The sequence below is a fragment of the Branchiostoma lanceolatum genome, chromosome 11, assembly GCF_035083965.1.
Source record: "Branchiostoma lanceolatum isolate klBraLanc5 chromosome 11, klBraLanc5.hap2, whole genome shotgun sequence".
NCBI classification, from domain to species: Eukaryota; Metazoa; Chordata; class Leptocardii; order Amphioxiformes; family Branchiostomatidae; genus Branchiostoma; species Branchiostoma lanceolatum.
Window position 1 is genome coordinate 11,754,542 of NC_089732.1, and position 18,102 is coordinate 11,772,643.

Here is an 18,102-nt window from a genome sequence, read left to right on the forward strand (position 1 = left end):
AATTTTGGGATCCTTAGACAGAAATCGGGCAAATTATAATAAAATTTGTTGTCCCTTTACTTGTTGGTATTCTGCATTATGCATCATCAGTATCAACTAATATTACTATCAACTAATATTACTATCTTACCAAATCTATGAATTTCCGGACTTAATCTGTTATTTTATTATTCATTTCATTCATTTTGCAAAATAACAAATAGACACAGTAATAATACAATAAGGCAACACATATACAACTTAATCTGTTTTTTCCTGTTCGTTACAAATATGAAAAATACCCTCACATTCAAAATCAATTCTAAATTCAACTACGAAAAAGACACATGTATTTCTCTGAAGATTTAGTATCAGAATTATATCATTATTATCAGCAGCAATGACAAATATTTCATATAATTTTTGGCACACGTGGCAGCCTCATATCATAAGCTCAAGAACAAAAAATTCACCAATCATTTTATTTGTTTATTTATTCTTTCATATTACGAACATGTCAACTCACGGTACAGACATTGTGTTAAAACAATGTATGCAAACTAAGGGATACAGTTGTGTGCAGATATAAAACATCAATGGAAATGGAATAACGGTAAATTTCGTGAAAAGTACACAAACTATTGTGACCCTGGCACTCACTAATACCGAAAACACCCAAATCACTTATAACCGAAAACAACCCAAAACTTGAAACCTGGCAGCTTTCAGATAGAGCTGACAATGTTAAAGGACGACTAATCCTGTGCCATTAGACTTGCCGTCTGGCACAATTTCCATAAAAATCTAGTCCCACAGTCTTTTATTTTAGATTGTAGGAGCAGTGGATTGTTATCCACTGTGTATAGGGCATAGCGTTGGATATAATTAGTTTTAACTTACGATTTGCTGTCAAACACAAAAGTACAAAATAGAAATCATATTTCTTCTATACAAAGTCACAGTAATAAACTTTAAAGGCTGAAAAAATGCAATACGTTATGACGCTAAAACGTTTCCACTACAGTTACGTATGCAAACATTAAGAATCCAGTGTTTTCTAACAAAGCACGATATTTGGGCAACTCCAGGGACTGTTGTTGCAAATCGTTTGTCGTTACAGTGATCATTAAACAAACTGGTAAACAGTCGGTAAGCTATATTATTCCAGCTAACGTTCTATGACATGACAATGACAACCAGATATATCATTTAAAAGTAATTTCTATTAAAATATAAACTTGGAACGACCTCTCTCCACCCCCCCCCCCACCCCCCCCCCCCCCCCCCGATCAAAGGTTCTCAGGTTATGGAATAGATGTATAAGAAATACAAAATATTCCGCCAAAGAGATGTTTATACTTTGCTTGACAATAAATGTTTTCCTGATATGAGCTGTCATGTTCTTTAGTACATTATTGCTATAGCAGTAGGTGAAAAGCGATTCAAATTACGCCACCTAGTAATTGATTGTGATATTGCACTAAAGATTGAGTTGTGCCGTTATGATGATGATGATGATCAGACTGGAGTCGGTCCAGTAGTCTCGGCGTTTCGCAGACAGCGGAGAAGGGCCACAAGGTGCCTCCGGAACTAGAAGGTGAGAAAAAACAAAAGCGTAAATAATTCATTATATCATTAAAGACACATTGGCTGTTACACTGACCGGGGACACGCTTGGCTGCCTATGAGGATGGTCACTGGATTTTTTTAAACTCGGGGTTAAAATCAACCCGGGACCCGGTAACAAATAGTCGCCGTAGCAAAGTTCTAGAAAAATTCTAAGATCTTCTAACTCTCACGGGCGCAACGACCCATGTGTAATCTATATTTAACGTTATATATAACGTTATGCAAACTAATATGTTCATAAAACGTCTTCATTCACCTTTTCCCCCGTGCCATCTAATTGAAGTGACCATTAGCACAAGAGAGCATAAAAGCATCTGTCACAGTGCAATACACATGTACCAAGGACGTTTTATATAAAACCTCCTTGCATGTACTTATAGAGAATATAAGGACACACTTCTGTAGCCAGTTTAATGAACCTATGGTTTCTTCAAGTCATATTCGAAGTACTGATGAGAGAGCTGGACCTTGTGCCACGTGCAGCTTCTAAAACGCCAGCGCACCTCTTCAGATCCTGCTAATTACCATACCGTACTCCCTAGAAGACTTTTTGCATAGATAATGAATACTATCTATATACAAGCGTGGAGAGCTTGAGAGCTTGGACATCAGGTCTGTCACGAAGTGGCTACAGAAGGGTTCATTAGTGAGCCTATAGAGTATGTCCTTATATTCTCTATAAATACATGCGTATTACACTGTGACAGGCACTTTGATACTCTCAGACTAATGGTCACTTCAATTAGATGGCACAGGGAAAAAAAGTGAATGAAGACGTTTTATGAACATATAACTTTGCATAACGTTATATATAACGTTATATATATAGGCCACAAGGAGGTCGTTGCTCTCGTGAGAGTTATAAGACCTTACCTTAGATACGCCAAAAAAAGTTACTCAAGCAACTGGATAAAATTTTGAAATAGTTAGATGTTTCAGACAGCATCCGCTGTCTTCAGTCAGAAGACCTTAGAATTTTGTCTAATTCTATTGTTTAATTGTATATTTTCTATATGGTAGCTAAACGGAATTCACGTATTGTTTTTGCTCCGATTCGTCTCCTTCTTCCTTTGTAAACAAATAAGGTCAATGACCTGATGTCACCATTGTTTCTGGTTAAGTAGCAGACACCCTGTGGTGTTCAATACATAACGTAGCAAGTGGTAGGACAGAGCTAGAGGGTCTGGTCTTCATATATATATATGAATGTGAGTAAGAATAAACAGCAGTGTTTTTTTTTTAGGTCAGACCATGTGAAGGTTAAATTTTCTGCATTTGCTTGCAAATGTTTCTTGTGTAGTTTGCTTGTGCTCACCTGATTGTTCATGACGACATAGATGACGGGGTTCCACATGACGCTGGACTTGGCCATCAGGGTGCAGACGATCGCTGCGGTCGGGGTAATGAGCCGAGGCTCCCCGAAGGTCACGACCAAAGCCACGAGCCCGTACGGCAGCCAGCACAGCAGGAAACACGTGATCAGCACCACCACCATCATGCCGATCCGACCCTCGGCCTTGGACGCCACGGACTTCTTGTTGTGCTGCTGTCCTGCCCGCTGGAGGAAGAAACAAGAAGATTTTAGTAGCCTTATTTCACGGAGGGAGTGGGTTAGCATTCTGGATACTAAACACGACTACTTTGTGAGAGGAGTAAATGTAGTCATCTACAGAAGAGCGCATCAGCCTGCTCTCGACCGGGACGGCGGGCGGTACCGACTTCCGACAACCTTTGACCCAGACGTCACACCTTTTTTGAAGGCTTTACTTATTCACGAAAATCTCAAGTCGGTCAGGAGGGAACGGATAAGGCATGGGTCAGACATTGACACCTTACACGATGTGTTCCTTGCAGCTTTATATGGTGATTGAATCATGGAATTGGACCTTGTTATGCTTCCTAAAGTCAACATGTACACACTGTTGCAAACTGCTGAAATAAGGAGGTCACGATTGGAAATACGCATGTGCAGAGAAATATTTTGTGGGTAATGTCAAAGGTGAAGGCCCCTGAGACAAAAACAAAACACTGCGTTCTAGTTTGGGCCCTTACCTCTGACATATTACCCACAATGCATTTCACTGCGCATGCGTACTTGAAACCGTGAACCGCCATATTGTAAAGGTTTTACCTCGTGTACGTGCTTCCAGAGCCTGACGTAACACACGGCGATGACACCTAGCGGTAGGATCAGGCATGTCACGAAGAATGTCATGATGTAAGAGATGTCGTTGCCTGTGTGGGAGCTCCAGTCCACGGAACAGCCTACCCTCGGTCCCTCCAGTTGGTAGCTGCTCCACCCGAAGAGAGGTGGTGCCGTCCAGACAAAGGAGTAGATCCAGATGAAGACAATGGCCTTGGTTACATCGGGGTACTTCAGACTGGCGGCGCCAGGGGGCCTCACTGTGATCTTGTAGCGCTGGTAAGCGATCACCGTCAGCGTGATCATGGAAAGGATACCTGCATTAAAACAGACAACACGGCCCCATTTAACAGACAGTTGCTGATGAAAAACAATCATGCCTTTTTCCCTATCGATGCTGATGAGAGGTTTCAGTTACCTTTGAAAAATTGGATCCACGAGTGAAACCGTCGGACGGGATCAAATTGACCGACAAGCTGGATAGGTTCGTTAGATGGGCTTCAGAAGTCATTGCGACGCAAATGAACAACCAAATTACACTCTAGTCAGCCGTGGAGGCCAGGAGAAGAGATTGAATCAGGCCAACATCAGATATTCAACCTGTGATTCTACTAGTATTGACATTGTACATGTGAATTTTGTAAAATGATAATTATAACGAGTACTTTTTTACTCAATGGCCACTGCAAATTAAGAGTATACAGACTATAACAGCATCGCATCTCCCGAGGTCAGAAACATCATGAGACCAACTCAACATGCAAGCCCCTATCTCATTGGACTGCGGCAAATTAAAGTGGCGACAAATCATTGCGACAAAGGTCACTTAAGGGTGGGACTTGAAGGCCACTCTACGGCTACGGTTTAAATAGGACTGTAACAGCATCACCTCTCCCTAAGTAATAAATATCATGAGACCAGCTCACTATACTAAAAGTGAGGACTAACTGACCAATAGGAGAAGTAAGGGTTACGATATTCCATGCCCTATTAGACCGGAATGGTTTTGATCCACTCAAACCGGGAAGTACCACTACTATTTCATAAGTGTGATGGGTTCTTTGACGTGCTCGAGGTGTGGCTCTCCTCAGTCACGGGGCCTTTATATAACGTTCTATGCGAGGGACATCCCTAGCCAAAGCTAGATACTCATTTCCACCTGAGTGTAGTGAGGAAAGTCGTGTAAAGTGCATTTCCCAAGATGTTGTCATCAGTGGCATCAACGAATGAATTCATGAAAAGATGTGGTAAGCTAGAAATAACGGAAAGTGGCCTCTGTCGGCCCTTGGACCCTTTTTACATAACGTCCTTCGAACACTTCATAAAACGCTTAAAAACCTAGCCATGTGGCTTTTAATCTGAAGGGTGTACTAGGATGGCTTAGCTCTACGAGAAAGTATATGGTGTTTGATGTGCAGGTTTCGTCCCAAGCTTAATAACCAATCCGGTTTCAGAAGCCAGAAAACGCCCATGGTACCCTTTCTACGTAATGATAAACGTGCTTAGAACACGTGATAAAACGATTAAAAACCTAGCCATATGGTTTTTATTCTGAAGTGTTTACTAGGATGGCTTAGGTCTACGAGACCACAAAAGTATACGGTGTTTGATGTGCAGGTTTCAGAAGCCAGGAAACGCCCATGGCATTTTTTTAAATATGATAACGTCCTTCGAACACTTGATACGACACTTTTTTATTCGGAATGTTGTCTCAGGGATAGGTTAGATAAACGAGATATTTTGAATAGACAAGTCAAGAGTGTCATTGTCTCTGTTCAAAGGCAAATCGAAGAATTAAAGATATAAGGTTTTGCACATCTTGAATAGTTAAGTCCCTTAAGAATTTCCTCGCCTCTGTCCAAATGTAAATAATAAGATTAAACATCTAAGGTTGTGCTCCAAACTTAATACAAAATCTGGCTTCAGAAGTCAGGAAACGCCCATGGCACCTTTTTACATAACGCCCCACCGTGGACTCAGAACATTCAGTCTTAAAAGCCCGGCCTTGAAGCAAAGGAAAGTTCTCTTTACTCGAATGACGACCTCGGCCTGCTTTGAACACTCATCTAAATGGGAGAGTATTGGATGTCCACTAAGTGTTAGCTTAAGCTGGATAGAAAACTCGCGATGGCCTTAAGTACTGACCCTTAGTCTCACGATAGAAAGTCAAGTCAAGTCAAAGTTAATTGCACAACGAAATGTCGTCTCTAATGGAATACAGATTATGTAGATGATTGTTATGAGGAAATAGGCAAGGGCTTGAAATACTGTTTTTTGGCACTTTTGTACACCCAAAATTGAATCTGTGCACCTGATTTTTTACTATGGGTGCACCAGTGCACCCAGATATTTTTTAGGCTATAAGGTAATTGTACATAGTATTGTATACAGAATATGCTTGGAATTTAAGTATCGGAAACAGCAATATAGAATTTGTTTTACTTTGTTTAATGTATTGAATTAGCTGTAGAATTACAGATTGAAGTTCATAAGAGAGGCAGAATGGTTTGTAATCATGAATTCGTTCTTCGCACCCAAAACCTAAAAAAAAGTTCGTTCTTCGCACCCAAAACCTAAAAAAAAGTTCTTTCTTTGCACCCAAATTTTTAGGTTAGGTCCACCAGTGCAAATGACTTTCGAGCCCTGTAGGCACATCCCTTGTACATTCTGTTACCGGTCACGGATTTAGTCAAATGGCAAACGGCGTCTTTGTAGCAAAGTTAACTACTTTGCGCCACTTTTAATGTCTTTCGATTGCTTCGCCCTTTATGTAATAGCAGGGGTGGATTTTCGTAGGGTAAGAATATATACTGGTTCCTGAATGACATTCTCTGGGCCCCCCTGAGATACAAACGTGCTAAAAAAGTTTGTAAAAAAAACAGAGTTGTCTGCATTATGAAATATAAGTGTACAGGAAGGTTGAACAAATGACTGAGCACACAAAACATGGTACTAGTATACCAAACAATGCATTCTTTATTATAGTTCTTTTTCATCATCTTCTGAGGGCTCAACATTATACTTTTTCAGCTTAGTTGCAAGGAATGCGTTTACGACAGACAATATGAGTACTTTGTTTCATGATAGGAAAAGAGGTAGCCTGACGAATCGCGCTCCTAGTGGCCAAACGATCCGGCTGGGGGTCAGTAACCTCCGGCCGAGAGCTTTTGTAAACACAGGCTAGGAAAAGAGGCATTCTACGACATAAGAATCCGTTTTACTGTACAGTCACAAACCTTTTTTTTGGAATTGGACGAAAATTGATGCGCGCGCGGATGTCACCCATATAATCAAGGCAGCATGGCATTACTAGCAGGGCAACATAAAACCAAAAGAAAACTAGTACTGTATGAAACGAAAAAGTCATACCATTATCACAGTGCATATTAAGCTTATGAAAGGCTGTCCCAAAATAGCATGAATGCGGTCTTTGAAACTTTATTTTGCACAAATTACACGTTGAAACCGGATGGCATAACCGTACTCCCCTGGAACAACGAATATGTCGATACTGTAATCTAGATAGAAGAGAAGATAAGCACCATTTTGTAATATAATGCAAATTATACGTCATAGAGAGAACTGAGATTCATAGACTGATACAACCTAGTATGTTCCCATACTTCATACACCTAAGCAATATAGACAAATGTATATTTCTGAGTTTAGTCAAACCATTGATTAATAACCATATCTGCTCTTACATAATTACCTTTACGAAGAAGCGAGGAGAAGCCGATTCCATGTAGTTTATAATTCTTGTAGTAATCTTGCAATGTATAGATTTTTGTTGTGACCTGTACTTAACCCTGTGGGTCTAAGTGTACAATAAAGGTCTTCATTCATTCATTAATCGAACAATACCATTTAAAAAAAGTTACAAATGACCACCAACCAATTTTGGTATTGGATTCTTGACTTCTAATGGCCCCTTGGCGTGTCGTAGGACATATAGGTTAACAGGACTATTACGGTTGATTGAAAGCGATCTGTAAAATTGCTTATTCCGTCTGCATTCTAAATATTACATGGTACTCCAATCAGCTCCCTGACCCACAAGTCCAATTCCTAGGACAAGTATTACCTTATATAACGGCCTCTTACTTTATTAGAGAAAGCATTATCGGTTTATGTTGTACGGTACAGCATATTTGCTTTACATGCAGTGCTATTTACTTACCGGTGGTGAGGTAATAAGGGGCCCATTGTGCGTATATTCAAATCCAGATGAATTGCGTATTTACATTTTGCTTCTGTTTTAAACTTTACCTAGATTTGAAAAAAAAAGGTAATACGCAACTCATACAGACATGAGATACCTAAGTAAATCAAATCACCTTGGGCAGTGGGATTTCCGATAATAGTATAATGTGTCTATACTGACGTACATTCGTGTATACAGGATTTCACAACACATTTCCTTGGACGATTATCACCTTTCATAACGGTCTCATTTTTACTTTATTAGACAAAGAATTATCAGTTTATGTTGTACAGTATAGTATATTTGCCTACTATGCAGTACCGGTGGTGAGTTAAGTAAAGAAAATAGATCAAGTGGGATTTCCGCTGATGGTAAAATGTGTTTACCTCCCCCCCCCCAATTATGCTTTCGCTTCCAAGAAATAGGATACGTGTTAATATTCAATATAGGCTATATATACGAATATAGTTCGCGCGGGGCGCATTTAATGGAGTGTTTAGTGTACAGTACGCGACAGGCTGTTAATAATAGTAGTCAACACATATATTCTTCGTCATAACTTTAGTTAAAGTGGATTTCATTTGGTTTACAGCTTTTTTTAGCGTTTCAGTCTGCAAGAGATACACACGCTTGGATTGACGTACAATTTAGTATACAGAATCTCAAATATTGGTTATTGAGTACGCATAACAGTGGACTAAAAGGCAGTGAATTTTGACTGATTTACCTTTAGTTAAAGTTGATTGCATTGGTTTACAGCGTTTGTATCGTTTCAGTCTGCAAGTGATACACACGTCAAGACTGACGTACATCCCAGTATACAGGATCTCACATATTAGTTACTGAGTACGCATATGCGCATGACAGTGGACTGAAAGGCAGTGAATTTTGACTGATTTGCCTTCAGTTTAAGTTGACTGCATTGGTTTATAGTTTTTTGTAGCGTTTCAGTTCGCAAGTGATACACACATCAAATCCAACGTTCATACCTGCATACAGGATTTCACATATTGGCTATCAGTATGCATAACTGTGGACTGAAAGGAAGTGAATTGCTCCGACGTTGATGGAATATATTCATTCCAGAGTGTTTTTGCCGAAGGCCGTTTGTGTTGACATTTTTTCCCTTTCATAAGACATCTACGTCATAGCTGGTATAAGGATATTATATTATAGCTTCCCTCTCGGGTATATTACTCAAATATATGAATATCATATTCTCTTACGAGTACTAGTATGATGAAGAATATCCGTGTTGGCTTATTGTAAAATTAAGACGCTGGTTAAGTCATTGGTTGTTATCTCCGTGAAAATGGAAATATTTTTTTTGGTGTGTCTGTCTGTCTGTGTGTTGGTCTCTCTCTCTGTGTAGGTGTGTGTGTGTTTCAGGATTCTTGCAGTCAGCATAATCTCTTGGTGCGTTGTGATGATATTTGGTATGTGGGTAGGTGTTGGGAAGGTCAATGTCGATTTTGGGCCCTCTGGTATGTGACATTGGTTCTGCAGTAGAACGTCATGTATTTATCCTTTTGACTTGGATATGCTATGGTTTTATTACACCGAACGACCTGTCACATCTAACCTTTACACAACTGTAACCAAATAATGTAACACGCTTACAATACTTGGTGGCAACCTATTCCACTCTACAATAGCTAGCCTTTTAGCTAGCCTTGATCAATGGTTAGTAAAACAACAACATTACAAATACGTTACGATGCATGTAACGGTAAAAAATCTTAGGAAATATAAAAAAAAGTAGAACTGTCCAGTCCAAAAGCTTCATGCATCAACTTGTATTCCTGTATCGAATATGTCAGATGTGTTTTCCAGAGGTTAATTGGTTACAGTATTTTGCGTCCACCCTTCAAGCCAAAGGGCAGCTGTGGGCAGACAGGCTGTACACCTCAGTGAACATGTATGATGCAGGTAATTGAAGTTCTCAGATGCCGGAAGCTTAAGCCTGCTATGCTATGGTCACACATGGCAGAAGAAGCCCCGCCGGGTAATTTAAGGGCTTTCGGGTGTGACCCCTACGTGGAATATACTGCTGCTACCGGGCTATTTCTGCTCAAGGCCGTGCCCCCGGATTATTAAAACTCTGAGTTAGAATCAACCCGGGACCCGGTAACAAATAGACGCCGTCAGCTAATCGTGACAACACCGAGAGGTACCCCCCCCTACCGTATTCGGCAGTTCACCGGGACAAATTTGTGACTTCGGGCCCCTTAGCATATTAGCACTCCAAACTAAGAAGAAGATGTTAAAGAACAAAAATAAAGAATTCATTGTTTGGTATACCATTCGTTTAACGGTCCTTTCTAGTTATATTTCATGATAAGGGCACTTTTCCCCCACTTTCTTTTGGCATCAATTTCGGGGTGTCCAGAAGCTTATGGTCTTAATGGCGTCAGCCGGTACAATGAGCAGAGAAAAACTATTTGGGGCACTACCAGTCAGAGCGCATCACTACTAATGAACTCGTCTTTGTTAAACATTGGCACGCCATCAGTTAAATCAAGATGCCAATAATAATTTGGCTGGAGTGAAGATCAAAGATTGGCTCAACATGTCTACTAGATAGATGACAAGGCAACGCGTTGCTTGAAGATCTCGTCAGGCGAAACTGTGAAGACAACAGCGCTTCTAGCTCTATGTAGTGCACGCTAGTGACTTCTATCTGGGATAGTTCTATATACTCTGACATTTTGGTCATACATATCATTCAACTATCACCTAGCTAGCTATAAGCCCCGATTACGCTTAGGTCCCAATTGGAAAAAAAGGGGCCATGCTGAGTAGCTGACGGGCTGTTTTTTGTACTACGTGGCCCCCAGTGGGACCCCCTGCGGCTGCCGGGCTATTTTTGGGCCCCCGAATCATTTTAACTCGGACTTAAAATCAACGCGGAACCCGGTAACAAATAGACTCCCGTGAGCTAATCGGCCGACAACTTCTGACCACTAGCCAACCAAGGTTGGCGGTAGGTCTGGAGCAGTAGGCGCAGTTTTAGATCAAGAGTCAAATCAAGATTTAACTCCCAAACACACCCTGATATTTACTGACTGACTGCCAATTGCAACCACCAGTCAACCCATTCCAGACCTTCCGTCCGTAGTCGACCTCGCCGAACACCAGCCAACCACAGCCGACCAATCTCCCGAAAAACTACCAACCAAGCATGGTTGGGGGAAAGATCGGGAGGCCATGCTCGGCTAACCTTAACTTATTAGCCAAAAATACCAACCCATGATTTCACATTTAAACTTTATCTCAAGCTCGCAACCGCGTTTAGATATCATCTGAGCATGAATGTCTTCTAAAAGCCACCTTTTAGGATTAATTTTTAATTTGCGTTTCCCTGAACGTAGGGTAACAACATAGCCGGCGCCATTTTTCAAAATTAATTCAAAGAGACCTATGTAGGATCATCTAGAACTGCTGACTGAGAGTTTGATTGGTGCAATAACGATTTGTATGATGTCAGAATTTATTTTCCTCCGATTTCCTCACACAATTCCTGAAAAGTAGGGCAATAATGCAGTCAGCAGACAATTATCCAAACGGGCTAACTCATGGTTTTAGTCTTTATTTCATCTTCGCGCCTTTTAGGTCTAAACTGACATCGGCCTATCCAGAAATGTTGATTGACAATGTTATTAGAGCTAGGATTTAGGGTGTGAATACGTTAACAATTCCCTGAAAAAGTAGGGCAATAGGGCGTCCCGATTCATACGGGTTCATTGACCCATTTTAGGCACAAAGAGAATAGATAAGATGTATTTTATTGGTTAAATAGAACAGAACATCATCAAGCAAAGACGCATTAAATGCATGCGGGAGAGAAATCCTATAATGAGGTTTTGCATTCGTTTGTGTGATTTGACCGTTTTCCTTTGATAAACCTTCCTGTGTGAATACGGTATTGTTTTCCTGACGCTAGAGCTCTTAGAGGCTGCATTGGATTTGAATTCGAAGTTTGTGATGTGAAAAGTAGGACTTGCTCTTACGACGCCGAAACTGCCATGTTTGAATTCGAAGCGTGTTTGAAATGTAGTTCTTGCTCTTACCGCAGAAACGGTTTGAATAATTCAACAAGTGTGTGTTACATGCAGGCAATGCTCTTATTGCAGACATTTCCAGCTTTAAACAAGAAGTGTGTGTAAAATGGACTGTCTTTACTGCAGAAATTATCAGGTTCGAATTCGAAGCGTGTGTAAAATGAACCGGCTGGTCTTACTGCAGAAACTACCATGTCTAAATTCAAAGCGTGTGTAAAATGCTGAACCTGCTCTTACCTCAGAATTACCATATTTGAATTCGAAGCGTGTGTAAAACGAGGGGGTTGTTCTTACTGCAAAAGCTAAAATGTTTGAATTCGAAGCGTGTGTGAAATGTAGGGCAATGTCTTACCTTAGAAACTGCAATGTATGAATTCAAAGCGTGTGCGAAATTTAGGGCTTGCTCTTACAGCAGAAACTACCATGTTTGGATTCAAAGCAATGTAGGTGTTGTTCTTACAAATTTTGAGAAAAATCGCCAGGTTTGAAATAGACGAGTGTGTGGGAAATGTAGGGTTTTAAAGTTCTTTCCACAGAAATTGCCAGGTTTGAATCAAAACTGTGTGAAAAACGGGTTTGCCTTACCGCAAAAACTGTTGGTGAAGCCGTAGTAAACGCAGCCGCCTCGGCCCCAGATCCACCGTCCGTGGATGCTGGACGACAGAGAGAAGGGGATGCCGGCCACCGACACAATCAACCCGCTGACACTCAGGTTTAGCAACAGCATGTTGAACGGTGTCCGGAGTGTTGGGTACTGCCAGAACATCAACAGCACCGCGAAGTTGGACACGATCCCCCCGGCGCATAAGGTCCCTAGCACCGCCGCCACCACTATGAAGCCCCGGTAGGGCAGGAGGGGGTGATCGTTAACCTCTCCAAGCAGTGTAACTGTCCACGGAGCCGTGCTGGTATTCCAGCCATCCGTCATGTTCAGGTCCATAGTCTTAGCTCTGTATCGACGAATCTTAGCCTAGCTTCCACATTTTCTACTGAAGTAAGGCTAAGAATGGGTTTGTATATATCTCAGCTCTTCAAAGGTGGTTCAACCCTAACGCTAACCGTCGCCCAATGTCAATGATGGTAGCTAGCAGCCTACCTGATGAACAGTTCACAGTCCACTTCACAAACAGACAGATTGAATAAATTGGCTTCAGCAATGGTACATATATACCGTCGGCGAGTGCCCGCCTCTTGCCGTAGCCACGTGAGAGAGAGAGAGACAAAAAAGGCGTAATTTGTCCGGTAACATCACTATTGGCTAGTATTCAGCGCAGTCACGTCTCTAATGTCCGGAGCGTAGGTGTCGGAAACGAGCATAATATATGAATGAGTAGCATGAAATGAGACATACAATGAAATGCACATATCAAATCACATTGACTGAAATACGAATGATAATTCTTCTTTTTCACCGCATTCCAGCCTACCACTCTTTTCTATCCAGTGCTTGCTTCCATGTATAACAAAGACATGTATAATGTTAAGACATGCATTTGATTTAGTTTTTTATACACACGTACCATTACTTATAAATCATTGTACTTTGAAAATGCACAAAATAGCTCTGGTTGATACTTATGTTAATCATATTGTGCAAATTGAAATAAAAGTGTATCTTAAATAAATGTATAACAAAACTCTCCAAATCCAACATGACTGTTTTTCCACGTAACATGGATAATACAATGTATATGAAGCAAGAGACTAAATCCCAACAGACTAATCAAATAGGAAAATCTACCGAACATTTCTCAACTCATCGCTGCAGGGTGCCGTTCTAATTGCTCAAAATGATGAGGAAAAACATCCTCAATCTTAGAGTTTGATGTCATCAAACAGAAATATACGAGGGTGTCCCATCAAGTTTTGCCCTTTGCTTCATAACAGGCTCATTTTTTTCATCAAATGAGTTGAAATTTGGCATCAAGGTAAAGGCACATATCGTATTGGGACTGAACTATCTCAGTTTGCTCAAATTTTCATGACAGATTGAGCTGATTTTAAGCTGACCACACCATGGTTAGTCCGTCGGAAGCAAGATCAGTTCCTCTCTGAGTAACTTATGATTACTGTAAGAAGCTGAAATTACACATGTATAATGACAAATGTCTCTGTAGGTGACATGCCAATTTTACTTTCTGAAATGTTAATAGTCATTGTTTTACAGCTGCTAGAATTGAGCGAGGTGTGATATTAGAGACGGTTGAATTCATAGCCGAATACGTAATTTGTTGTTTAAAGGTTTTGTAGAATAATTTTCAATCAATCAAGAGGAACGAAATTTCACTCAGTCATTAAGTGTTTAAATACCACAAATTATGATAAGTTTAGTTCCTTTTAAGCTATGGAGGTTAATTACACGGTAATTGAACCATCCTTGTGCTGCTCTTTGCTTCCGACGGACTAACTAGGGTGTGGTCAGTTTGAAATCAGCTCAGTCTGTAATGGAAATTTAAACAACAAACAGAGATAGTTCATTCCTATGACGATATGTGCCTTTACATTTTGATGAAAAAATGAGCCTGTTATGAAGCAAAAGGCAAAACTTAATGGAACACCCTCGTATTCCTTTTAGCTAGCCCAGCTGATATCAAGCGTCAAACTGATGACAGCTTGTTTGTAACTGAAGAAATTAGCAGGCAAAGTTCGGCAGCCGCGCGCGAGGTCGGACGTACACAGCCCGGGCATTGTGTGTGATGTGGTCCTGCGCTTACCGCTGGAAATGCCTTTTTGGGGGTGTAGCCAAGTGTAGTTTGTAATTGCTATCAAAAGTAATTGTGTGTAGTGAAAATGTTGTCAATTTTTTTTACATAATCTAGGGCAAATCGTCTCAGTCGAAGAGTGCATGTTGTACATACTTTCAAGGTTAAATAAAGGTTGAAAAAAAAAACTCATGAATGAGACCTTGACATAGCCATAGGCCATACGTAAATGTTATTGACTGCGTAGTTTCTGAGGTTTCACGACTGTTTGCGAGTACAAAGAGGTACAAAATCACATTTTCATCTCCGGTACATGCTTTATTTCCTCGGGAAATTGTCTGCCCTATTTGCAATATCCCCAGATCCTCACATGTTTTATATATCAGACACATGTGGCACAAAAGCATCAAATTTTGCGACGCTTGCTATTCAAGCAAGGTTAGATGAGCAACAGTTTTCATTAGAAATGTTCGCAAATATTTTATGGAATTCATAGAGTTATAATTATAACTAGATTTAGAATTTGAACACGTAGTAATATCATATCAAAACAAGACTGCAGATTTATGATTTAATGCAGCAGCTCGTCTCCACGTTGTTATATTGTCTAGTGACGTCAAGAGATTATATATAGTCATCGTGCCAAATGTTTGGACCTGCGAGGCCATGTTAATTCGATTAGATGGATGACATCAACGCGCGCATCAAGTTTTGTCCGTTTAAAAACAGTTTTTGACCATACTTTAAATCGTACAAAGCAGCTGCAATATGAGCGTCACTTTATCAGGGATTGTTCAAGATATGAGGATAAACGCTCAAAGCTGTTCACCTTTATTTCCACTTGTTCAAGTGAATTCAATGTTCTGTTGATAGATTCAGTTACATATTACGTGGTGATAATCCTTACTGTGTACAGATAGGTATATACATCAAAGAATGTTTGGACATTAGAACAAGCAATGTATAAGTATACGACACGTTAAATTTCGATATGTTGCTCTATCCCATATGATTGTGTGTAATCAAACTCATTTATATGCACCTATTAATTTGTGTATGTTTGCATAGATGTAGTAAGCCTTACGAAAGTCACTGTACCTTTGTTGTGTCAATAAAGATTGTATTTGAGAAAATACATGCCGTAAACTGCAAAAATGAAATCAGAAAACGGATGCTAATGCCGTAGAATGCAAAAGTCAATTCCAAAATCCAAGAAGAATATGTGAAAGAATAAAACTGAAGAATATATTATTCGCTATACCATACTCTTCGTGTTTAGTCATTTGTCCAACCTTCCCGACCAGGTAGATTTGATAATAATAATGATGTTTTAATTGCAAATTCATGCCCGTAGGCTAATTGCAAGGGTACAAACAGTAGAAAGGGTAACAATGGTAACAAGTGTCTATTCTATGCATCTAACTAATATTTCTACAAACAACATTACTGGGGGGTTTGGCTTCATCTTTGAAGGCAGTGGCTGATGAAAAGTCCAACGTTTTTAATGGTTAGTGGGTTTTGTGATTTTAGTTGGAATGTAGTTTTTTGGAAGTCTAATAGATGGTGAAAGCTCAGGAATATTGTTTTGTCACTTTCGAAAAGCTTGTTTCTTTCATCCTCAAAATGAGGGCAGTTACAAATAATAGAGCAACTTTTTAAAAACTTTCTTTTATTCGCACGGTCGCATCAGTTTTGGAGGTCCCAGAAGATGACGTCCATGTAATCAAATCAACATGGCTTTAGTTATTAGAACTGGTTCCCTCCTCCTAGCACATATTCAAACCTTTAGCACTCTGATTGGCACCCAATTCCCTATTAGTTACAGAGTTGGGCAGCAGGGAGAAAGCTGAAGATCTGTACCATGTTACTGTCGTTTGCTGTTTCCTGTAAACCCAGTTGTATCTTCACACTTGTTGTAATTCTGGAATTACTGATTTACATTTAAAAATACGCGTTAAAGCCTTTGTGCCCCCTTGTAAAGATGTGATATTATTAGTATTATTTAGCAACCAGGGTTACTAAAAGAAACAGACGTAATCGGACATCGCCATTTACGTACGCCGTACACACTGAATTTTTTGAAGTCTTATCTCTGGCACTTATTATGATACAGATAATCTCCCTGGCATAGTGGTCTTTACGTACTAATTTTCAGTCATGTGCTGCTCACGCAATCTAAACTTTGATATCTAGCCATGTACAAGAATTAAATGATGTTGGTTTCCTTTGAATGCGCGGCATGATAGAGTGGTCCTTGACAGGTAGTTTCTAAGATGAAAGATTACCGCCCTCTCGTACGTGCGTACACCCCGTTCATGTTTGCATGCACTATTTGCTTGACCCGTTTCATCTATCCACGTGTTTTTCACATCAAGCGAACGTGTCATAAAATGTGCCATGCGTTGGCGCGAGCATGCGTAAAAACCTTCAGTAGTTTCTCATTGAGTATTCTCCTAGTGCAATTGAAAGACCCTGACAGACTTTGCGTGGTAGAGGCGTGTTGTAACAATTAGAACACGTATTTTTGGAGGCCAGGATATTCTATTACTCTTTTAGGACAACTGATCGCTTGGGCATTGATGTATTACCGTCTTTTTAACAACACTAACGACTGTAGAATTGACTATCTAATGTGGTTATTGACTACGTAGAAGGTGAAAGATTTCAGAACGACCTTGGCACACATTGAGCGGTATAGTCGTGTTAGCACATGTCTTTTTGGAGGCCAGGATATTCTATTATTCTTTTAGGAGAACTGATCGGTAATTTCGCATTGATGCATTACTGTCTTTTCAACAGCACCAACGACTGAATAATTGACTGTCTAATATGGTTATCGACAAGGTAGCAGGTGGAAAGATTTCAGAAAGACCTTGGCACACTTTGCGTGGTAGAGTCGTGTTGTAACAATTAACAAATCTCTCTATGGTGATCAGGATATTTTATTACTCTGGATGTCTTTTCAACAACACTAACGTCAGTAGAATTGACTATGTAATAGTATATTGACTAGATAACGTTATCAGGTGGAAAGATATTAGTTGTCAATGAAAAATATCAAGAGCTAATAATGTTTGCACTTCCGTCAAGTTCTTCGACCTACTAGTATTCTGTTGGCATCTCACAACAATACTAAACGCAACTTAGGAAAATTAGATATGAAATTTTACTGAAATGAAACATATAGATAAAGTAAGGGCCGTATGGGCATTGGGTTGTTATACACTGTGTCAAATGAGCCTCTCTTTCCACTGCCTCTTACCTCCCCAACCGAAGTCAGGTACCACCTTTTACACCTGGGTGGAGTGAGAAAAGCCGTGTTTAGTGCCTTTCCCAAGGGCACTACATCGGTGGCATGTTAAGGGACTCGAACCAATGACCTTT

General features: G+C 40.2%; 1 protein-coding gene across 1 annotated transcript; it reads right to left on the minus strand.

The window, feature by feature from the left end:
• Nucleotides 1-1,306: 1,306 nt before the first annotated feature.
• Nucleotides 1,307-13,089, minus strand: LOC136445287 (opsin-3-like). The gene is made up of 4 exons (XM_066443207.1): nucleotides 12,602-13,089; nucleotides 3,740-4,068; nucleotides 2,924-3,166; nucleotides 1,307-1,569 (listed from the first exon to the last, which is right to left on the minus strand). The coding sequence occupies exons 1-4, from the start codon at nucleotides 12,954-12,956 to the stop codon at nucleotides 1,498-1,500; spliced, it is 999 nt and encodes a 332-aa protein (XP_066299304.1). The 5' UTR covers nucleotides 12,957-13,089; the 3' UTR covers nucleotides 1,307-1,497.
• Between the last annotated feature and the right edge of the window lie 5,013 nt (nucleotides 13,090-18,102).

Coding starts and splice junctions, on each gene's coding strand:
- LOC136445287 (XM_066443207.1), bottom strand. CDS start 12,956: ATGGACCTGAACATGACGGATGGCTGGAATACCAGCACGGCTCCGTGG. Junction 3,167..3,739: donor TCTGGAAGCACGTACACGAG/GTAAAACCTTTA, acceptor TTCTTCCTCCAG/CGGGCAGGACAGCAGCACAA. Junction 1,570..2,923: donor ATGTCGTCATGAACAATCAG/GTGAGCACAAGC, acceptor CTCACCTTCTAG/TTCCGGAGGCACCTTGTGGC.